The 23,661-nt window shown below is 46.1% G+C and overlaps 1 protein-coding gene and 1 pseudogene across 2 annotated transcripts in view; one reads left to right on the forward strand and one right to left on the reverse strand.

The window, feature by feature from the left end:
- LOC131394484 (adhesion G protein-coupled receptor E1-like) overlaps positions 1-19,139 on the reverse strand; it is a 62,127-nt gene extending 42,988 nt beyond the window's left edge. The window contains exons 1-5 of one of the 2 annotated variants that reach the window (XM_058525851.1): positions 19,079-19,139; positions 16,871-16,933; positions 12,175-12,237; positions 8,124-8,156; positions 1,116-1,262 (exon numbers count right to left, since the gene is read on the reverse strand). In XM_058525851.1, the coding sequence (XP_058381834.1) occupies positions 1,116-1,262; positions 8,124-8,156; positions 12,175-12,237; positions 16,871-16,933; positions 19,079-19,109 (337 nt within the window). In that variant the 5' untranslated portion in view covers positions 19,110-19,139. The remainder of the gene's footprint in view (positions 1-1,115; positions 1,263-8,123; positions 8,157-12,174; positions 12,238-16,870; positions 16,934-19,078) is intronic. The other variant, XM_058525852.1, reaches the window with a different exon arrangement.
- The window catches only part of LOC131394240 (adhesion G protein-coupled receptor E1-like), a 737,363-nt pseudogene that overhangs the window by 538,569 nt on the left and 175,133 nt on the right, over positions 1-23,661 (forward strand).

A 23,661-nucleotide genomic window follows, 5' to 3' on the forward strand; every position in this document is an offset into this window, starting at 1 on the left:
GAGCTTTCTTTGTGGCAGGCATTGCCTTAGATCCCTTACATGTGTTAGCTCCACAAATGCTCATAGTAGCCCTATGAGGTATAAACTAATATTTCCACTTTTCAGAGGAGGAAACTGAAACTTCAAAATCGTGCAACGTCGCATAGATTGTGAAAGGCACAATGAGGATTAGAATCCGGGTTCTGTCTGGCTCTGGAATGTTTGCATGACAGCTTCTCAGGCTGTCTTGAGTGCCAGAGTCTGGGAATTTGGTGATTAAATCAATGTCTGTCCTACGCAAGCCCACCTTGAGCTGCCAGAGGTTGCAGCCTCATTTGGAATGAGAAATGGCAGAATGTCATGCATGGTGGTTGTGAGCATGGGGCGTGAAGTCACTCTTGGGCACACTCAGATCCTGACTCTCCTACCTCCTATCTATTTGGCCTTGGGAGGGTGATTCCACCACAGTGGAGGCTCACAGTTCTTGTCTGTGAAATGGGTGTAGAATATGATCAATACCGTCAGGTTGTTGGGAGGACTGAATGAGCACACGAGAGGGAGAGCTTAGCGCCTTGGCTGGGATCCTGCCTCCAGCCTTTTGTACCTGGTGTTCCCTCCTCCTGGAACATCCTTCCCCAGTACACAATCTCTCACTCCCTCACTTCCTTCAGATATTGTCTCAAATATCAACTTCTCAGCATGGCCTCTTCGTACCACCGTGTTAAAATTAGAAACCCACCTCCGGAACTCTATATCTACATTTCCTGCCTTATTTGTCTTCATTTCCTTTAGGTATCCCTAACACACAATATGTTCGTGCTTCTATTTTTTGTTATCTATCTCCCTCCATCAAGATGATAATTTCCAGGGGGACAAATATTATTGCCTGTGTTATTCACTGCTGTATTCACCATTCCTAGAATAGAACCTGCTGCATTGTAGATGCTCAAGTAGTATTGGTTGAAAGGTGCAGGAATGAATGAATAAATGAGTGAATGTATGAATGAATGATTATTAGCTTCAGCTTTGCAGAAAAGTCTTTGAACTCAGCCGAGACATGCCCCTACTCATCACCCACCACTGCTGAATTTGCAAACAGAATTGGACCTGATTCCCCAACACATCCCTCCACCTACCTTCACACGTCTCTCCTGGACCGCGGAATGTCGTGTTTCCACTGCTAGAAACAAATCCTGAGTTGCAGACACAATAGTAGCTTCCAGGGCTGTTGTGGCAAGTTGCATGCTCTGGGCAGGCTCTGGGATCCGCACATTCATCCACATCTAGAGAGTGGAAGAGAAAACCCGGGTCAAGGAAAACAAGGAAATCAAGACAGGAGACTGCAGGTGCAGATTTACTCTACATGTTCTGCTCTTGTGGCACACAGCGCTGAGGCTCCCCAATACCCACATTCTCCCCTTCTTCCTAACCTCCCTTGCAGTTAGGTGTGACCAAGAGAATAAATACTGGCCAATAATATGTAAGGAAAAAGCATGACGGATAATTTCAAATGTAATGATCACAGATTGCACAAATGGCCGTAGTCTTTTTTTCTTGGCATAGAGAAAAAAGATATGTTGAAGTGCTAAACCGGGTCTCTGAGAATGTGACATTATTTGGAAACAGGGTCTTTCTAGCTGCAATTAAGATGTAAGTTAACATGGGATCATGCTGGAGTAGGATAGTCCCTTAATCTTATCTGATTGGTGTCTTTGTGAGAAGAGAAGAGGCACAGAGGCAGGCTTGGGGAGAACACCATGTGATGACAGAGGCAGAGATGGGAGTGATGCATATACAAGTCAAGAGACACCGAGGATTGCTGGCAACACCAGATGCTGAGAGAGAGACACAGAGCTGATTCTCTCCTAGAGCCTTCAGAGAAAGCACGGCCCTGCTGACACCTTGATTTCAGACTTATGGCCTCCAGAACTGTGAGATAATGAATTTCTGTTGTCTTAAGCCACACAGTTTGTGGTTACAGCAGCCCTAGGAAACTGCTCAGTCAAGGACCATACAGACCCTAGACTTTGCCACTCAAAGTGTGGTCCGTGGGTGGGCAGCATCAGCATCGCCTGGCATTTTGATGGAAACAGAAAATCCCAGGCCCTGCCCCAGATCTACTGAATGGGAATCTGCATTTTAGCAAGATCCTCGGGTGATGTGTGTGCACAGGAAGTGTGAGAAGTACTGATCTGGACTCTTGCTTCTCCAAGTGTGGTCCGCAGACCAGTAGCATCTGCCTCACCTGGGATCCCTGGGAGACATTGGAAAATCAGGTGCTGATTCAGCTGGTCTGGGGGACCTGAGTCTCTGCATTTCTAACAAGCCTGTGACTGATGCTGATGATGCCAGTCCATGGACCACTCTGTGAGCATCAGAGCTCCAGACAAAAGAGTATGCGAGTCAAAGCTGCAGCATTTGGAGCAAGGACCACCTGGGTTAAAGCTCCCACAGGAAACATCAAAGCAGGGAATGGTGGCTATTCCCCCAGACCATCTCCCCCTCTTCCTTTTATTAAAATGACCACCCATTTAAGCTTCAATCCCAGCTTCTCTTGCCCCTACGTGTGGCCATGTGGCTAAGTTCCAGCCAATGGAAATGAGCAGAAGTGATATGTGCACCTTTTGGCCACGCCCTTGAAAAGAAGGAGCATGGTCTTCACTTCTCCTTTCCCTTTCACCTGGGCTGGAACATGGACAGAATGAGGTGATCTGTCCATAACCGTGGGGATGATGCTTTGGAAAAGCTCCACACCAAGGGATGGAGAAACAACAAAATGGAAGGCACCTGGGAGCTGAGAAGATCTCAGACGAGGTAGCCCTGTCACCTTGTTCCATCCACAAAGTGGAGATTTATGAGAGGGTGAAGAATAAACTTCTAAGAGATAAACATTTTAAGTTGTTGTCATTTGGTTTCTATGGAAACAGTCAAAACTACATCCTAGCCAACCCAACCCTGGGACAAGTGGAGTTCACGTCTCTGTACCTCCGTTTACTTCTTTGGCCCTCAACTCACATCCAATGAGTTCCCAAGCCCCGTTGATTCTTTCTCCTAAATAATCAACAACTACGCACATCTCTCCATCTCCATGGCTATGCTTGGTACAGATCTTCCTCTGGATGCTGCATTCCCTACACATCCCCTACATCCCCCACTGTTCCCTGCAATCATCTCTGAATGCAAATTTGATCATCCACCCCCACCCCTGCCAACAATACTCTCTGTTGCACTCAGAACTAAAATCCAAGTTACTTAACATGACCCACAAAGCCCCCAGTAACCAGAGCCAACCACATCTGTCTTCACTCTCTGTTTCTAGCCTCCTCATCTCAGGGCCTTTGTACATGCTGTTGTCTTTTCCTCTGCTTTGCCTGGCCAGCTCCTATTCATTCTCCAGTTCTTGCTTAAACGTCACTTCCTTTACTCCACCATAGCTCCCTGTGCTCCCTGTTTATGGCACTTATCAAAATTATAATTGCTCGATTATTTGAGTGGTTAGCTTTTTAGTGATCATCTCCTCTAGCACACCGTCAGCTCCAGGAGGACAAAGCCACAGGTGGGGGCAGCCTTCTAGGTGCTAGGGAAGGGACTCACTTGACACTATCATTCCTGTTGTTGGCAGAATAATGGCCCCCCAAAGATGACCACGTCCGAATCCCTGGAACCTGCAAATATGCTATGCTACATGGCACAGGGGAATTAAGGTTGCAGATGGAGTTAAGACTGTTAATCAGCTGACCCTGAGATGGAGAGATTAGCCTGGATTATCCAGGTGGGACCAACATAATCACAAGCATCTTCATAAGTGAAAGAGGAAACCAAGAGAGGCAGAGTCAGAGTGATGCAATGTGAGAAAAACTTGACCAGCCACTGCTGGTTTTGGAGATGGAGGAAGCGGGACACGAGTCAAGGGATACAGTTGGCCTCTAGAAGCCAGAAAAGGCAAGAAAACAGATTCTCCCCTAGAACCTCCAGCAAGGAATGCAGCCCTGCTGACACCTGGATTTCAGCCCAGTGGGACCCGTTTCAAACTTCTGACCTCCAGAACTGTAAGAATACGCTTCTGTTGTTTCAAGCCACCAAGATTTTGGTGACTTGTTACAGAAGCAATAGGAAACTAATACAACTTGCATTATATGGATGTGGAAAACTGAGGCTCAGAGAGGTTGAGTAACTTGCCCAAGTGCACACAGCTTGCAAGAGGCAGCGCCAAGCCTGTCAAAGCCCAAAGTGCATTATTTTCACTACTCCTGCATGAGAAGAGGTAGGTCTGGTTGGAAACGGAATAAATTTTCAGGCAATTTCTAAGATACTTCTACATAAAAACTTTTGTAATTGGTTGTTTCAAGTCTGTCGCCCTGACGGACTGTGAGCTCCCGGAAGAGATGTGTGACCATCTTACTTACTACTGCATCCTGAGTGCATAGAATAGTGCCTGGTGCATGGTCTGTGCTCAATAATCAAGACCTCACTGAGAAGGTAACATTTGAGCAAAGATCTGAAGGAGGTGAGTGAGCTAAGCAGCTAATTAAAGCAAAGGCAACAGCAAGTGCAAAGGCCCGTTGGCAGGGTCACACCTGGTGATTTCACAGAATTACAAGGAGGCCGGTGTGGTTGGAGCACAGTGGATAAAGGGAACAGTAGGAGGAGGTGACATGGCCAGATCATGCAGAATCTGCTGGATCACTGTAAGACTTCAGCATTTTATCATAGTGAGATGGGAGCAGGGGGGAGTTTTGAGCAGAGGAAGGACAGAGCATGACTTTAACATGATCCTTCTGGCCGTTGGTTAGAAGATGCACTGTAGAGGCCAGATGACCAGGGAGGAGGTGACCACACTTGTCGAGGCGAGTGATGATGGTGGATACAACCCAGGTGGGAGCTATGGAAAGCTAGGATTCTGGATTCATTTTGAAGGTAATGTTAACAGGATTTGCCAGTGGATTGGATGTGTGATGTGAAATAAAGAGAGAGGTCAGCGAGAATGCCAGCATCAATTGGTAGGATAGCACATCATGGGAAAGCTCTTTATAAAATTCCATAAAAACGTAAGGGAGGGCTGGCCCCGTGGCTTGGCAGTTAAGTGTGCGCACTCTGCTGCTGGCGGCCCGGGTTCGGATCCAGGGCGCACACCGACCCGCCGCTTCTCCAGCCATGCTGAGGCCGCGTCCCACATGCAGCAACTGGAAGGATGTGCAGCTATGACATACAACTATCTACTGGGGCTTTGGGGGAAAAATAAATAAATAAAATTATAAAAAAAAAGTAAAATAAAATAATTGGTCTTAAAAAAAAAAATGTTACCGATGGATTGTCATTATTAGGGTCTTGAGACCCAGGCTCTTTGCTCCCTGTGGCATGATTTGTTTATTTCCCTTCCCTGAATGATGCCTCAGATAACATCTTTCTTCTCATTTCCAGCTTCCTCTTTCAGCTACAAAGGCACCATTTCTCTTTGCAGACTTCCGGCACATTACCACTTGTGGTCTCTCAACTCTGAGCTTCCCATTACTCACAACTCAATTTCTCACAACTCAAATCCACCCAAAACTAGAATAGCAACCCAGCCCTGTGTGAGTGGGCACCTGCCAACCTCTCCTGCTCATCTCCTATCCTATCCCATCAGCCACGCTCACTTTCACTCAGTTCTCCAAATTCCTCTCAGTGTCAGGATCTTTGCACCTCACCCTGCAGATCTTGAGACTTGCCAGCCACCATAACTGTGTGAACCAATTCCCTATAATGAATCTTTACATATATGTGTACATGTATATACACACAGACACAGATACGTATATGCATATATATATATATATATATGTATATATACATGTATCCGTCCTATTGGTTCTGTTTCTCTGGTTAACCCTGACAAATACAAACTGCTACTATATGCCAAGCACTATTCTAGGCACTGTGGATTCAGCAGTGGAACAAGACACACAAAATTCTCCACCTTCACAGAGCTGATAATCTGCAGAGATGGGGATGAGGAGTACAATGTCAAAAATAGAGAAATCACTAAGAAGATGACACATAAGCTGAAACACAAAGAAATCACTAAGAAGATGACACATAAGCTGAAACACATGTGGAGGCAGCCACATGTATATGTAGGGCAAAAGCTTTCTAGGTAGAATGAACTGTACGTGCAAAGGCCCTGAGGCAGGACACTGCCTGGCATGTTGGAGGAACAGCGAGGAGGCCTGTGTGGCTGGAGCAGAGGGAGCGAGGGGGAAAGAGGGAGGAGGGGAGGGCAGGGAGGGGAGGGGGCAGGTCCTGCAGGGCCTTGTGAGCCAAGGGCAGGACTTGAGCTTTTACCCCAAGGGAGGTGGGAGTCCTGAAGGGCTGTGGGTGGGGGAGGAGCAAGAACTGAATTTGGTGCTCACAGGTGCCCTCTGGCCGCTCTTGGAAGGGCAAGGAGTGGGGATACCAGGGCACAGGCCACTTCAACACTCCAACTGAGACACACACATGATCTTCAAAACAATTTAATGGATGGTCATTTAACTGACCTAAGCAGAAAATGAGACTCAGAGAGACAAAGGGACTTTTTAAAATACAAATAGAGCTTTCATTTCATAAGTGACTTCCATGCACCAGGCCCCTTCCATGCATTTTCTGCAGTCCCCACAGTAATGCGTCAAGGTAGTTGACCAAGTCATCCTGGCTTTCCCAGGATTTCCCTGTTGTTAGCCCTCAAAGTCCAAAGTCCTGGGATCCGCCCCCACCCCACCCTCATCCCAGTCTGGGGCAAGTCAGGACGGTCAGTCACCCTGCTTCAAGGTAAATGTTATGACTCCATTTTACAAATGTGGAAACGGATGCCCAAGAGAGTTCCCGTAGCCTGCCCCAGGCCACACCACAAGTCAGAACGCAAGAGGAGAGCAAAGTAGAGAGGATGAGTGCAGGGAGGGAGTCCAGGGGACCCGCCATGGTCCTGGCTCTGTCCCTCACTGGCTCCCAGCTTCAGCCCAGCCGCAGCCCAGCCACTAACAACCAGATAATACGCGTTTCTCCAAGGAGGAGGAGGAGGAACAGAAGGAGGAGAGGAGGAGGGGAAGGAGGGGAAGAAGGGGAGGGGGAGGCTGAGGAGGTAGGGGAGGAGTGGAGGAGAAGGAGGAGGCAGAGGAGCAGGAGGAGAAGGAGGGGAAGGAGGCAGGAGTGGGAGGAGGGGGAGGAGGAGGGGGAGGAAAAGGGAGAAGGAGGGGAGGAGGGAGAAGAGGAGGAGGGGGGAAGAGGAGGAAGAGAGGCAAGAGGAGTGGAAGGAGAGGAAGGGGGAGAGGGAGGAGGGAAGAGGGGAGGGAGGAGGAGGGGAGGGGGAGGAAGGGAGGGAAGAGGAAGGGGAGGGAGGAGGAGGGGAGGAAGGAGGAGGGGAGGGAGGAGGGGAGGGAGGAGGGGAGGGAGGAGGGGAGGGAGGAGGGGAGGGAGAAGGGGAGGGAGGAGGGGAGGGAGGAGGAGGGGGAGGAAGGGAGGCAAGAGGAGGAGGAGGGAGGAGGAGGGGAGAGACAAGGAGGGGGAGGGCGGAGGGGAGGGAGGAGGGGAGGGAGGAGGAGGGGAGGGTGGAGGAGGGGGAGGAGGGGGGAGGAGGGGGAAGAAAAGTGAGAAGAAGGGGAGGAGGGAGAAGAGGAGGAGGGGGGAAGAGGAGGAAGAGAGGCAAGAGGAGTGGAAGGACAGGAAGGGGGAGAGGGAGGAAGGAAGAGGGGAGGGAGGAGGAGAGGAGGGAGGAGGGGAGGGAGGAGCGGAGGGAGTAGGAGAGGGAGGAGGAGGGGGAGTCTTAACATAATGGAGCACTTACCATGTTCCACGTACCACTCTAAGCACTGCCCGTACACACCTCATTTAATCCTCATCAAAACCCTGTGGAATTAACTCCTCTTACCCTCATTTTGAAGGAAACTGAAGTCTTGGGGAATTTATTGAAATGCCTGAGGTCCCCAAGGCAATGAGCACCAGAACCAAGATTTGAACCCAGGAAGAGTGACTCCAGAGCCCCCCTCTTAGCAACTCCACCTGGAGGGGAGTCCTCACAACTATCCCATTAGGTAGGGGTCGTCCCAATACCCACTAATCAGATGGTGACACCGAGAGGTGGAAGTGCTTGCCCAAGGCCTGATTGCCTTCAATCTGGGGGAGTTTCTTACCAAAAGCCGACACTGTCAGATTCAGCAACCCATCTGCAAACAGAAATCAGAGAAGTTGTTAGCTGCCTTGGAGATCTGGCCATGAGCCACCCGCTCACCCAGCCAGGCTCTGTATTTCCCTGGGGGCCAAGGTCACGGTGGCAAGTTCTGGAAGCAGGCGTTGGTATGTGATGAAGAAAACCCAGTCTCTTCCTGGAGATTTACCTGCATCAGCTCAGGAGTTCTTCACCCCTTGCCAGGTGAGACGGGTGGGACAGTAGCCACTCTTGGCACCACCCCCATCCCCTGTACCAGGTTGGCACACTCGTCTGACAGCTGTTTCACTGGTCCAGAAGCAATGACAGACAGATGCAGGAGTGTAACAGCACAGCCATCCCCTTGCCTCTGAGCAGGTGAACGTCTCTGGTGCAAATCACACTCTAGAGCTCCTGGCGGGATGGGCTGTGGCTAAGCCTTTCCTGAAATGACTTCTGAGTGGCTAGTTTCTCCCCCTGCCCTATCCTGCTCCCCTCACTCCTACAGGTGTCTGCAAGGGTCTCCTGAGAGCCCTCTCTTCGTAAATTACTCACACCAGAATCCTCATCTCAGGCTCTGCTTCGATGGAAATTAACCGAAAGCAGATGGTAAGCTATCTTTTTGTTTCTTTTGTTTTTACCTTTTTTTTAAGAAGGGAATAATTGCTTTTTGTAAAAAAAAAATTCAAGCAATGCAGAAGTGTATAAAATTAAAAGTGAAGATCTCCCTGTCCACCATCCTTATACTCAGAGGTAACCATTGTCAAAAGCTTAGAGTGAATCCTTCAAGGCTGGGTCCTATTCACAAACTCAGCCATGCAAATATAGTATCAAATAGAAAAAAATTTATAAATTCACATAATTTTCTTAACACAAATGGGATCATGCAATCTACAATTTGCTGTTCTCTCTAATACAATAGCTAGTATTTACACTTAAATCTATTAGAATTAAATAAAATGAAACATGCCATTCCTCAGTCATATCAGGCATTTTTCAACTGCTCAATAACCACATGTGACTAGTGGCTGCTGTGGATCTATAACATGTCCACCATCATGTACAGTTCTGTTGGACAGCTCTGTTCTATTTCTACTTGCTCTTTCACTCAACAGTATGTCTTGCAAACCAAGAGAAGCAAAATTTGTCAAGCGCTGAAGCTGGACAATGGGCACATGGCCATTTGTTATACTATTTTCCCTGCCTCTGAGTGTTTAATATTTCTATAATAGAAATTTAAGAAAATAATACATCTTGAGCAACTTTCCTAGTCAGTCCATATACACCTAACTCGATGCTTTTTAATAGCTGCATAGTATTCCATTGTATCCGTGATCTATAGCTGTGCCAGAGATAGCTAGGTAGACAAAGATCAAACAAAAACTCAACACTCCCCTTTCCACGGTGTGGAATTGTCACTAGGAGGCAGCCGCCCAACCATGGACTACATTTCCCAGCTCACCTTGCATCCAGGTATGGTCATGTGACTGTGAGCAGACATGACATGTGTCAGGGCCAGGCCTAGGCTTTTATAAATTGGGTGTGCCTTCTCCACTGTTTCTTTCCCCTTCTGCCACTGTCTGCAGAAGACTCCGAGACCTTAGCTTGGCTGAGCCCCAATACAGAAGGATCTGGGTCCCTGAATCATTGCATGGAGGAACCCACTCACTAGCCAGAAATATCTGCATTGGACTCTTAACTAAACAAGAATTAAATTTATTTTTATTAAGCCACTGACAGTTTTGGGTTTATTTGTTACAGTAGCTAGAGTTACCTTAAGCAACACAACAATTTACCCAACCAGTCCCTGAGTGTAAACAAACATTTAGTTTATACCAAGGTGTTACCAGGATAGTACTAACATGCACACCCTTGAGTGTATAGTGAGATATCTCTCTATGTTATATGATTATTTCTTTGGAGTAAATTCCTGGACAAAGAATTGCTGTGTCAAGTGTATGTGCATTTTCATAATATTTTACTAAGTGTAATATATATATATATATATAAAAGTGCAACTATAAGTGTACAGTTCAATGAACTCTCACAAAGTTACCACACCCATGCTTATGCATTTTTAATCCCGATAGTACCAAATTTTCTCCAATGTTAAGCTTTTTGAATTCCCGTTTATAAATTCCATGTACATCCCTCTCCCATACTTTTCTCACACTCTCTATGTGGCGCACATATTCTTTATTTATCCGCCTAACTTCCCCACGCTGTGCCAGGCTTGGGCAGGGTCCCAGAACTGTGCAGATTAGTACAATCTCTTTCTCACCAACCAAAGGCTTTCTGGGCTCAAGTTTATTAAAAATTTTATTAAAGACTTTTATTATTAAAAAAATAAAAGTTTTTTAAAATCAAGGATGACCTTTTTGGGAATATATTGATGTAATTTTCTCTTTTCCACTTATAGGGATGTGACCCCCCTCCTCAAACCCATTCTGCCAAAGAATTTCATCTCATTCAGGAAAATTTAAGATGTCTTAGCTGCAGACACACAATGACAGCCAAACGATAGTGTTCAGATTTTCATTACCAAATTGGGTTTTGGAGTTCTCAGCAAGACAATAGTCTTGACAGCAAAGCCTTATAAGATGCATAAGTTTGGGGGGTCTAAAGTACAGAACGGTAACTATAGTTCACAATACTATATTATATACTTAAAAGTTGCTAAGACTAGATCTTAAATGTTCTCACCACAAAAAAAAAATGGTAATTATGTGAGGTGATGAAGGTCTTAGCTAATGCTATGGTGGTAATCATTGTGCAATATGTAACTGTATCAAATCAACACATTGTATGCCTTACACTTGCACAATGTTATAACATATCTCAATAAATTTTTTTTCAATAACCAGTCTTGGAGGACTTGAAGATAGAGGCTTCATTAAGTTGTGGTGTAGAAAGGACTCAGGATATGGTGTAAGTGACATAACTGTTATACAGGCAGAAAGAAAACTGTGGGAAGCTAAAAGAGAGATAAGACGAAGAAGACTCACCAGGATTCCTGCTTCTCTGTCATCTCACCTCAAGGCTAAACGTAGGTGGAGATGGGTCACCTGAGAGACTTCCAGATAGGAGTGGGTGAATTTAGGGGCATCAAGGCTAAGGGGTGACTTCTCCCAACAAAAGCTTGCTTTCTGCTGTTGCCACATCCAACATGGTGTGGGAGCTGAGGATTAGAACAAGCAGACGGGGAGAGCCAGTAGGTGACCCAAGAAAACTCTTTTGGTTTCTGTAGCCTGGTCATGGAAACCAGGAGCTACTGCATTGAACCCTGGGAGATGCCGAGCTTCTGAGAGGATTGATGGACAAGCAAGAACCAAGGTAGGACCATGCTCCATCAGTAGACAAAACACCCCACCCAGAGTCCACACTTCACAGCTACAAGATCCCATAAGCTTCCCTTACACAAACACCCAGACGCCATCTTGGGGGGAACAAGAGCAGGGTGAGAAATTTTGAAAGATTAAGTCTTCACACAATATAAACTGGGTTTGCCAAATAAGACTAAACCGAGAAACCGAGACACTGAGAACACTAAGAGCTGACAACATTTTCCTCCTCTATCCAACAGGAGCTTATATGGAAAATGAGAATTCTTAATTAAACATTAAAAAAATGTATTTTTTTCACAGTGAGTTGTAGTTTGATTAAATTTCATCCCAATGCCGACCACACTACAATTTATGAAGTTCTTATTACATATACCAGGTGGTTTACAAAGTTACCTCTTTTGATTGAAGATTCACAACATCCCTGTGGGATAGGAACCTTGTTATCTGTATTTTATAGCTGAGGAAACTGAAGATCAGAGAGGTTATGTGACTTGCCTGAGGTCACACAGCAAGTCTAAGGTACAAAGGAAAGAGCCTGGAGTGGGAACCAGGAGACCTGGAAGATATGCCTTGTTCTGCCACTCACTAACTCTTAGCAAGTGACCAGCTGTCAGCCTCTGAACAAAAGAATCTCGTCTCCAGAAAACATCCTCCCACCACGTTGGACGTATGGATTCTTTTGGACAAACTTACACTGTGTCGTTGATTCCGGTGGGGTTGATGTGACTATTTCGTAGCTACATGTACCATGACACCCTGTGTAGAAAGAAAAGAAAAATACCGTGAACCAGCAAGAAGCTCTTTGGGCTCAACCTTAAAAATTACTCCTGGCATGGCCTCAGGTTTGATGAGCTTACAGGAGAGACCCAATTGAGTGAGAAACATACATTATTTCACATAATCTTCACAGCCACCATTCCTGCTTTTCTGCACTTTATTTTGGCTTTTCATTTTGGTTGTATTCATTTTCTTTTCAATTACAAAAATAGCTCCAGCCAGTTTTCAAAGACGTACAATAAAACACGCATTCTCAAAAGCAATGATATCTCCCCCAAAAGGGCAAAACTTCGTTCTTTTGGGAAAGATGAAAAAAATTTTACTCTTTCATGTATAAGACACATATAGATATACATACAATACACAAATAGATGTACAGTCTATCTGTGGCATTAAAATTTCATGAGAGGGTGGGGCAATTAGTTTTTTAAAATATCTAAAAGGCAGTGTAGTCCTCCAGCATTTAGCTCTTCCCCAACATCATCATCATCATCATCATCATCATCATCATCATCATTATTGTCACCACCATAATCATCACTATCATCACCACCACAATCCTCATCATCACCACCATCGTTATCACCTTCATCATCACCACCATCATTATCATCTTCATCATCACCACCACCACTATCATCATCATCACCATCATCACCACCACCATCATCATCATCACCATCATCATCATCACCACCATCATCATCTTCATCACCACCATCATCATCACGATCACCATCGTCACCACCACCACCACCATTATCATCACCCTCACCATCAACATCATCAAAGTCATCATCACTACTCTTTGCTGGTTGACTTCAGGGCATAACGAGGGGTGCTAATGGCTAATACCAGTGCTGACACCCCAAAGCAACAACTCTGCATTCCTGCATTTGGAGTCCATGACTTACCAGCTCCTTCTGATGAAGCCTTCCAGTCAACCAGTCCCATAGACTCAAACTCCCAACACTCCAACTCACCATCACTAACTGAAATTCTCTTGCTCATGAATCATCTTAGAGGCAACAGAGTATCATACTTAAGCATACCAAATCTGGCATCAAAATATGCGGGTCTAAAAATCTGGCTTCACCAATTACTGACCATGTGGCCTCAAGAATGTTATTTAATCTCATCACACCTAAGTTTCCTCCTTCATAAAATAGGAGAAACTCTACAACAGCAGAGGAAACCCACACTTGTCACTTAGAAAAGATCCCTCATTCCTAGATTTGGACCCAAATCTCACAAGACATGTCAAGGAAACCACAACATGGAAGATAAACAATGCCAAGACAAACTGACACCTAAAGAAGAAGCAATAAGAGGACAGACAGAAAGTCTCCATCTCATTGTTCTGATCTCAGCACAAATATCAACCCTCAGAAATGTCTTTCCTGACTTCTGCCTTCAATACAACCCCCAGTCACACTCTATAACAACTTCTTTCATAGCACTTATTATTAACTGAAATGCTTTTGTTTATTGTTTTGGGTAGCATAGTGTCGCGATAAAGCATGCAGATTCTGGACCAGACTGCCTGGTTTTAAATCCTGGCTCCACCCCTTGCCAGCTATGTGGTCTTGGGCAAGATATTTAATCTCTTTTGCCTCAGTTTTCTCCTTTGTAAAATGGAGCTATTGATGACCCAATATCAGAGAAATTCTGTGAAGGTTGAGTGCATTCTATATTTGAGGAACTTAGAACGATGGTAAGTGGGTGGTTGCTGTTACTGTTAGTGGCTTCTTTTCTGCCCAACCCCTCCCAATAGGATTTTAGCCCCATGAGAGTAGGAACCTCGTCTGTTTATTCACTTCTCTATCCTCACTGCCTAGAACAGCTCCTGATACATAGTAGGTACTCAGGAAATACATGTCAAGTGAAGGGCTATAAAGGAATTCTGCCCTGACAGATGGAATTCCCTGAACTAGAGTGATTTTTGTCAAAGGTCCCCCAATAAAGGTGTTTGCAGTATCCAACCTATATTTATGATCTCTTGGCTGGACGGTCCATGGCCCTCCCTTTTTCCTACAGCCTGTTTCCAGCCCAGGCTTCCCCGAGTGCCCCATTCAGCCTCACACTCACCCCAGAAGTGGAGCAAGCTGAAGGTCCACATCATGCTGTGATTCTGTCATTCAAAGAGGGGAACCTTTTCTCTGTTCTCCGGGTTTTCAATTACAGAAAGTGTGGGAAGAGGGCAGGGGTGGAGCTGGAATTGCTCAACACTGTGAGAATATCATGACCCTTTTTGCTGAGTTGCTCCCACTAAATGAGGACAGGGTGGCAAACCCCTTATTTTCTCCTCTCATCACCGTGAAGAAAAATTGGTCTGGCTGCTGTGTCACCATGTTCTCTCTCTCCATCTCTCTCTCCTTCCCTCCTGCTCTCTTTTTTCTTTCCCCACCAACATCTACCTCCCATCTCTCATCACCTTCTTCCATTGCACCCAATGATAAATGGGCTTCCACCACTTGACCCCGATGAGGCAAGCCCAAACTCAAGGGTCTCTTCCCAGCCTGCTCCATAAAAATAAGCACCATAGCCATCATGTACCAGGCACTGTGTAGACACATTGCCAACAAAATTTAATTTCATCATCATGTCAACATCGTAAAGTAGGGATTCCCACCCCCACCTATTTTGCCAAAAAATACAAAAGGAAACTGAGGCTTGGAGAAGAGATGTGACTTGTCCAAGATTACTTGGACCTGAAATTTGAATCCAGGACTCTCTGAATCCAAGGTCTAGAGTTTAATCATTTCATCTGCCTTCAGCTCTCCACTATATCTGATCATATCCATCATCACCACAATGCACAACAATACTCCCACCCCATTCCCAGCCCCCCAACCCAACCCAACACACACACATGCACAATCTCATACGTATGGAGGTCTAGTAATGCCTTAGTTGGGGTCCCCCAGAAGCAGATACTGAGACAAGAATTCTGGTAAGAGTAGTTCATCAAGGAGGTACCCAAAAACTACAGCTAGCTAGGAGGGGAAGTGAGATAGGGAAGGGAAAGAGCCCACAGTGGGTGTGTTATCAAGCAGGTTACATAGCAAGAAACTGGATCGTAATCTCCCTGGCACCTTTGGAAGGCAGCATAGACAGCACTCTTCAGAGTTATCCCAACTGAGGGGCGAAGGAACTGGGGTGTTTATCCACCAGCTCCTGTCGCTCACAGATTGAGGCTCCAGAGTGTAACCCTCTTGATAACAAAATGCAGTGGCTGGCAGATGTCAGTCTAGTGTGCCTTGAGGGGTTGAGGGTCACGGGGGTGGGCAGGCACCAAGAGTATCTGCTACAAGCTAAAAAGTGAGATGGAAAGACTAGCCCCAAGTTCGTGGGAAGAAAAGCCCCACTTGTCTTTGCATTCTCCCTTTTGATCTGTGCAAGGCAAGATACCCATCCTGGAGTTATGATCACTGAAGCAGATTCATCAAGGGACCCTGCCCCAGTGAGGCTGCAGTTAAGAGCCAGCATGAAAATGCAGCAAATTCCACCAAGAAGGAGGATAAACAGAGCTGTGTTGTGTTTGAGAAGCACTGGAGGGTAAAAGCAGACTCTGGAACCAGCTTGCTGGGGGGTTCAAATCCCATTTCCACCACTTGCCAGTCATGTGTTGTCCTGGGCAACTTCTCAATCTCTCTATGCCCCAACATTCCCACCCATAAGATGGGCCCAGTAATGGTAGGATCTACTTCGTGTGGCTGACATGAACATCCGAGGAGCGGTCATATGTGACGTGCCTGGAACAGAGCCTGGCACACAGGAAATCTCCAAGCGTTGGCTATCACAGTGATAGGGTCTGAGGTCAGACAGACCTGGGATCAAATGCTGACTCTGCAAGATATTCCCAAAGTGACCTTGGGAGATGACTTGCCTCTCTGGGCCTCAGTTTCTTCATCTGGAGAATAGGAATAGCAATAGGTCCTGTCCCAAAGGATCGTTGTGGAAGGGATGCAGTAATGTCTGGTAACATTGCTACCTGGGAGGGGATGCTGGGACTAGCACTTTCTTCTATAATCCTTGTTCAATGCATCCAGGAGTGTGGACCCTAGAGGCAGAAAGACCAATGGGGTAGCTTTAACAGATGTCCACAAATTCTTTGATACTCCTGCGTTCAAGAGGGGGAGCCTAATTCCTCTCTCCTTGAGTGTGAGCTGGATTTAGTGACTTGCTTCTAATGAACAGGAAAAGGAGGATGTGACATTGTGTGACATCTGAGACACCTGAGGTTGTAAGAGTCATTGTGGCTTCCTCTGTGCTCTCTCTTTCCAGGATCACTCACTGAGGGGAAGCCAGTCACGATGCTGTTATGATTCACAACATCCCTGTGGGATAGAAACCTTGTTATCTGTATTTCATAGCTGAGGAAACTGAAGATCAGAGAGGTTATGTGACTTGCCTGAGGTCACACAGCAAGTCTAAGGTACAAAGGAAAGAGCGTGGAGTGGGAACCAGGAGACCTGGAAGTTATGCCTTGTTCTGCCACTCACTAACTCTTAGCAAGTGACCAGCTGTCAGCCTCTGAACAAAAGAATCTCGTCTCCAGAAAACATCCTCCCACCACGTTGGACATATGGATTCTTTTGGACAAACTTACGCTGTGTCGATGATTCCGGTGGGGTTGATGTGAATATTTCGTAGCTACATATACCACGACACCCTGTGTAGAAAGAAAAGAAAAATACCGTGAACCAGCAAGAAGCTCTTTGGGCTCAACCTTAAAAATTACTCCTGGCATGGCCTCAGGTTTGATGAGCTTACAGGAGAGACCCAATTGAGTGAGAAACATACATTATTTCACATAATCTTCACAGCCACTATCCCTGCTTTTCTGCACTTTATTTTTCATTTTGGTTGTATTCATTTTCTTTTCAATTACAAAAATAGCTCCAGCCAGTTTTCAAAGACGTACAATAAAACACGCATTCTCAAAAGCAATGATATCTCCCCCAAAAGGGCAAAACTTCGTTCTTTTGGGAAAGATGAAAAAAATTTTACACTTTCATGTATAAGACACATATAGATATACATATAATACACAAATAGATGTACAGTCTATCTGTGGCATTAAAATTTCATGAGAGGGTGGGGCAATTAGTTTTTTAAAATATCTAAAAGGCAGTGTAGTCCTCCAGCATTTAGCTCTTCCCCAATATCGTCATCATCATCATCATCATCATCATCATTATTATTGTCACCACCATCATCATCACTATCATCACCACTACAATCCTCATCATCACCACCATCGTTATCACCTTCATCATCACCACCATCATTATCATCTTCATCATCACGACTGCCACCACCACCACTGCCATCATCATCCTCTTCATCATCACCACCACCACTATCATCATCATCACCATCATCACCACCACCATCATCATCATCACCACCATCATCATCACCACCATCATCATCTTCATCACCACCATCATCATCACGATCACCATCGTCACCACCACCACCACTATTATCATCACCCTCACCATCAACATCATCAAAGTCATCATCACTACTCTTTGCTGGTTGACTTCAGGGCATAAGGAGGGGTGCTAATGGCTAATACCAGTGCTGACACCCCAAAGCAACAACTCTGCATTCCTGCATTTGGAGTCCATGACTTACCAGCTCCTTCTGATGAAGCCTTCCAGTCAACCAGTCCCATAGACTCAAACTCCCAACACTCCAACTCACCATCACTAACTGAAATTCTCTTGCTCATGAATCATCTTAGAGGCAACAGAGTATCATATTTAAGCATACCAAATCTGGCATCAAAATATGCGGGTCTAAAAATCTGGCTTCACCAATTACTGACCATGTGGCCTCAAGAATGTTATTTAATCTCATCACACCTAAGTTTCCTCCTTCATAAAATAGGAGAAACTCTACAACAGCAGAGGAAACCCACACTTGTCACTTAGAAAAGATCCCTCATTCTTAGATTTGAACCCAAATCTCAAAGACATGTCAAGGAAACCACAACATGGAAGATAAACAATGCCAAGACAAACTGACACCTAAAGAAGAAGCAATAAGAGGACAGACAGAAAGTCTCCATCTCATTGTTCTGATCTCAGCACAAATATCATCCCCTCAGAAATGTCTTTCCTGACTTCTGCCTTCAATACAACCCCCAGTCACACTCTATAACAACTTCTTTCATAGCACTTATTATTAACTGAAATGCTTTTGTTTATTGTTTTGGGTAGCATAGTGTAGTGATAAAGCATGCAGATTCTGGACCAGACTGCCTGGTTTTAAATCCTGGCTCCACCCCTTGCCAGCTATGTGGTCTTGGGCAAGATATTTAATCTCTTTTGCCTCAGTTTTCTCCTTTGTAAAATGGAGCTATTGATGACCCAATATCAGAGAAATTCTGTGAAGGTTGAGTGCATTCTATATTTGAGGAACTTAGAACGATGGTAAGTGGGTGGTTGCTGTTACTGTTAGTGGCTTCTTTTCTGCCCAACCCCTCCCAATAGGATTTTAGCCCCATGAGAGTAGGAACCTCGTCTGTTTATTCACTTCTCTATCCTCACTGCCTAGAACAGCTCCTGATACATAGTAGGTACTCAGGAAATACATGTCAAGTGAAGGGCTATAAAGGAATTCTGCCCTGACAGATGGAATTCCCTGAGCTGGAGTGATTTTTGTCAAAGGTCCCCCAATAAAGGTGTTTGCAGTGTCCAACCTACATTTATGATCTCTTGGCTGGACGGTCCATGGCCCTCCCTTTTTCCTACAGCCTGTTTCCAGCCCAGGCTTCCCCGAGTGCCCCATTCAGCCTCACACTCACCCCAGAAGAGGAGCAAGATGAAGGTCCACATCGTGCTGTGTTTCTGTCACTCAAAGAGGGGAACCTTTTCTCTGTTCTCCGGGTTTTCAATTACAGAAAGTGTGGGAAGAGGGCAGGGGTGGAGCTGGAATTGCTCAACACTGTGAGAATATCATGACCCTTTTTGCTGAGTTGCTCCCACTAAATGAGGACAGGGTGGCAAACCCCTTATTTTCTCCTCTCATCACCGTGAAGAAAAATTGGTCTGGCTGCTGTGTCACCATGTTCTCTCTCTCCATCTCTCTCTCCTTCCCTCCTGCTCTCTTTTTTCTTTCCCCACCAACATCTACCTCCCATCTCTCATCACCTTCCTCCATTGCACCCAATGATAAATGGGCTTCCACCACTGGACTCCAATGAGGCAAGCCCAAACTCAAGGGCCTCTTCCCAGCCTGCTCCATAAAAATAAGCACCATAGCCATCATGTACCAGGCACTGTGTAGACACATTGCCAACAAAATTTAATTTCATCATCATGTCAACATCGTAAAGTAGGGATTCCCACCCCCACCTATTTTACCAAGAAATGCAAAAGGAAACTGAGGCTTGAGGAAGAGATGTGACTTGTCCATGATTACTTGGACCTGAAATTTGAATCCAGGACCCTCTGAATCCAAGGTCTAGAGTTTAATCATTTCATCTGCCTTCAGCTCTCCACTATATCTGATCATATCCATCATCACCACAATGCACAACAATACTCCCACCCCATTCCCAGCCCCCCAACCCAACCCAACACACACACATGCACAATCTCATACGTACGGAGGTCTAGTAATGCCTTAGTTGGGGTCCCCCAGAAGCAGATGCTGAGACAAGAATTCTGGTAAGAGTAGTTCATCAAGGAGGTACCCAAAAACTCCAGCTAGCTGGGGGGGAAGTGAGATAGGGAAGGGAAAGAGCCCACAGTGGGTGTGTTATGAAGCAGGTTACATAGCGAGAAACTGGATCTTAATCTTCCTGGCACCTTTGGAAGGCAGCATAGACAGCACTCTTCAGAGTTATCCCAACTGAGGGGCGAAGCAACTGGGGTGTTTATCCACCAGCTCCTGTCACTCACAGATTGAGGCTCCAGAGTGTAACCCTCTTGATAACAAAATGCAGTGGCTGGCAGATGTCAGTCTAGTGTGCCTTGAGGGGTTGAGGGTCACGGGGGTGGGCAGGCACCAAGAGCATCTGCTACAAGCTAAAAAGTGAGATGGAAAGACCAGCCCCAAGTTCTTGGGAAGAAAAGCCCCACTTGTCTTTGCATTCTCCCTTTTGATCTGTGCAAGGCAAGATACCCATCCTGGAGTTATGATCACTGAAGCAGATTCATCAAGGGACCCTGCCCCAGTGAGGCTGCAGTTAAGAGCCAGCATGAAAATGCAGCAAATTCCACCAAGAAGGAGGATAAACAGAGCCGTGTTGTGTTTGAGAAGCACTGGAGGGTAAAAGCAGACTCTGGAACCAGCTTGCTGGGGGGTTCAAATCCCATTTCCACCACTTGCCAGTCATGTGTTGTCCTGGGCAACTTCTCAATCTCTCTATGCCCCAACATTCCCATCCATAAGATGGGCCCAGTAATGGTAGGATCTACTCCGTGTGGCTGACATGAACATCCGAGGAGCGGTCATATGTGACGTGCCTGGAACAGAGCCTGGCACACAGGAAATCTCCAAGCGTTGGCTATCACAGTGATAGGGTCTGAGGTCAGACAGACCTGGGATCAAATGCTGACTCTGCAAGATATTCCCAAAGTGACCTTGGGAGATGACTTGCCTCTCTGGGCCTCAGTTTCTTCATCTGGAGAATAGGAATAACAATAGGTCCTGTCCCAAAGGATCGCTGTGGAAGGGATGCAGTAATGTCTGGTAACATTGCTACCTGGGAGGGGATGCTGGGACTAGCACTTTCTTCTATAATCCTTGTTCAATGCATCCAGGAGTGTGGACCCTAGAGGCAGAAAGACCAGTGGGGTAGCACTAACAGATGTCCACAAGTTCTTTGATGCTCCTGCGTTCAAGAGGGGGAGCCTAATTCCTCTCTCCTTGAGTGTGAGCTGGATTTAGTGACTTGCTTCTAATGAACAGGAAAAGGAGGATGTGACATTGTGTGACATCTGAGACACCTGAGGTTGTAAGAGTCATTGTGGCTTCCTCCGTGCTCTCTCTTTCCAGGATCACTCACTGAGGGGAAGCCCGTCACCATGCTGTTATGACACTCAAGCAGCACAGTGGCGAAGCCCCTGTGAGGAGGAACTGAGATCTCCAGCCATCTGCTTGACTGCCACCTCATTAGAGACCCCAATCTAGAACCACCGAGTTAGGCCACCTCCAGATACCTGACCCCGATACAGTATAAGAAAATAAAAATATGTTGTTTAAATCTGTTAAGTTTTCGAGTAATTTGTTACACAGCAAGAAGTAACTAACACACTGAGAAGCAACGTTTCCCCATCAGTAAAATGACGATAATAACTTCATAAGGTTTGAGGTTTCTTGTGATAAAATCAAAAAATCCTGCGTGACAGATTAAATGCTCAAGAGTATTAGTTACTATTGTCAATATGATTATCCCACTATGCCAAATGGCTACAGCTACTCATAGGAGGCATGGTACCAGCCACAATTGAATTGAAGAGGTTGCCAAAGACCATTTCATCCAGTATCTTCTGAAGTGGGTGAAAGGGTAGAGGCTTTATCCTCAGGACAATTTAAGGAGGTTCAGGAAGGGAGTAATGGGCAGGTTGGTGTTTTACAACACTTGTGCTGTGTAGAGTGGGTGTTGCACAGGATGTGGTCATGGGTGGGGAGACAGGGAGAAAGTGAGGCTGACCCAAGAGAGAGAAAAGAGTGGTGGTGGTCTGGTCTAGGGCAGGGGCTGTGGAGATGGAGAGGAATTTAGGAAGTAGGAAGAGAATTGGAGTAACATCAGGATGTGGGTGGGGAGTCTGAGACAGAAGGAAGAGTTGACTTTTGGAGGTTGCATTAAGGAATTGGAAGGTTTTCTGATCAAGCCCAGATTCCTCCTGGGGATGGGAATGGGATGAGGTGATGAATGAGTCTTCTGCTGCTGCCATAATGAATCCCCACAAACTTAGAGGCTTGACACAACACAAATTTATTATGTCACAGGGCTGGAAGTCAGAGTCCCACATGAGGCTTATGAGGCCGAAATCAAGATGGCAGCTGGTCTGTGTTCCATCTGGAAGCTCCAGAGGAGAATCCGTTCCTTGCCTTTTCCAGCTTCTGGAGGCCACCTGCATTCTTTGGCTCAAGACCCCTTCCTCCAGCTTCAAAGCCAGCAGTGTAGCCTCCTCAAATCTCTCGCTTCAAATCTCTCTCTCTCTCTTCTTCTTCTACCTTTTCCTCTTTCTCTCTCTCACCCTCTCTATAGATAGATAGATAGATAGATAGATAGATAGATAGATAGATAGATACATACATACATACGTACGTACGTACGTACGTACGTACGTACATACATACATACGTACATACATACACGTGTACATACATGCATACATATATAGATATGTAAATACATAGAAACATTGATACATATATAGATACACAGACACATAGATCCCAATCTCTCTTTCTCTCTCTCTCTCTCTCTCTCTCTCCCTCTCTCTCTCTCCACCTCCATCTCCTTCTCTTATTCTCTCTCTCTGACCCTTGTGCCTCCCTCTTAAAAGGACCCTTGTGATTACATTGGACCCGCCTGGATAATCCAGAAAAATCTCCCCATCTCAAGATCCTTCACTTAATCACATCTGCAAAGTCCCTTTTTCTGTGTAAGGTCATATATTCACAGATTATAGGGATTAGGATGTGGGCAACTTGGGGTGGGGAGCCACATTATTCTACCTACCACAGATGGGGTCTGGGGTCTTGGTGAGTGACTGAGCACACAAGATGCCATTCACCCTTCAAACCCAAAAGAAGTGACCAAGGCTATAAAATCTGGACCGCAGAGGTCCTGCAGGGATGAGGGAAGGCGTAAGGGGAGAAAAAGGGGAAGGATGGGGTGGAGGAAATGAACCATTCTAGTCAAGCGATTGCAGAAACCTAACCCCTTGTGACTTTCCCAGCAAAGGGGAAATCTAAGGACACTCAAGACAGAAGAGGTCAGCCTGGAGGAGCCCCAGAGATGTCACTCACCCTCACACTGTGTGGGGGGGGCTCCAGGGAAGCCCTGCCCACCTTGACCATGCTCCTTCTGTGTTCTAAACCCTCCCATGGCTCCCTATTACCTTCAGGATGAAGTCCAGGGTCCTTAATATGGTACTCGAGACCCTGCCTCATCTTACACTGGTCTCCCCCTCTAGTCTCCCCACTCTCCCCCAAAACCCCAGTCATCCTAAACTAATTGAAGCTCCCTGTAGCAGACACTGTTGATGACTCCCTGTCCAGCCACCCTTGAGCAGCTGGTGCACCCATCCCCCAGCTTCCTTGGGTGTTGCCTGCTCACAGCTCACAACTTCCCCTTCCCCAGAGGACTGCTTTCCAGTCCAACAGCTGCACAAACCCTCTGACCCAGCCCACAGCCAAGAACTGGTG

The sequence above is a fragment of the Diceros bicornis genome, chromosome 30 (genome assembly GCF_020826845.1).
Source record: "Diceros bicornis minor isolate mBicDic1 chromosome 30, mDicBic1.mat.cur, whole genome shotgun sequence".
Taxonomy (NCBI): domain Eukaryota; kingdom Metazoa; phylum Chordata; class Mammalia; order Perissodactyla; family Rhinocerotidae; genus Diceros; species Diceros bicornis.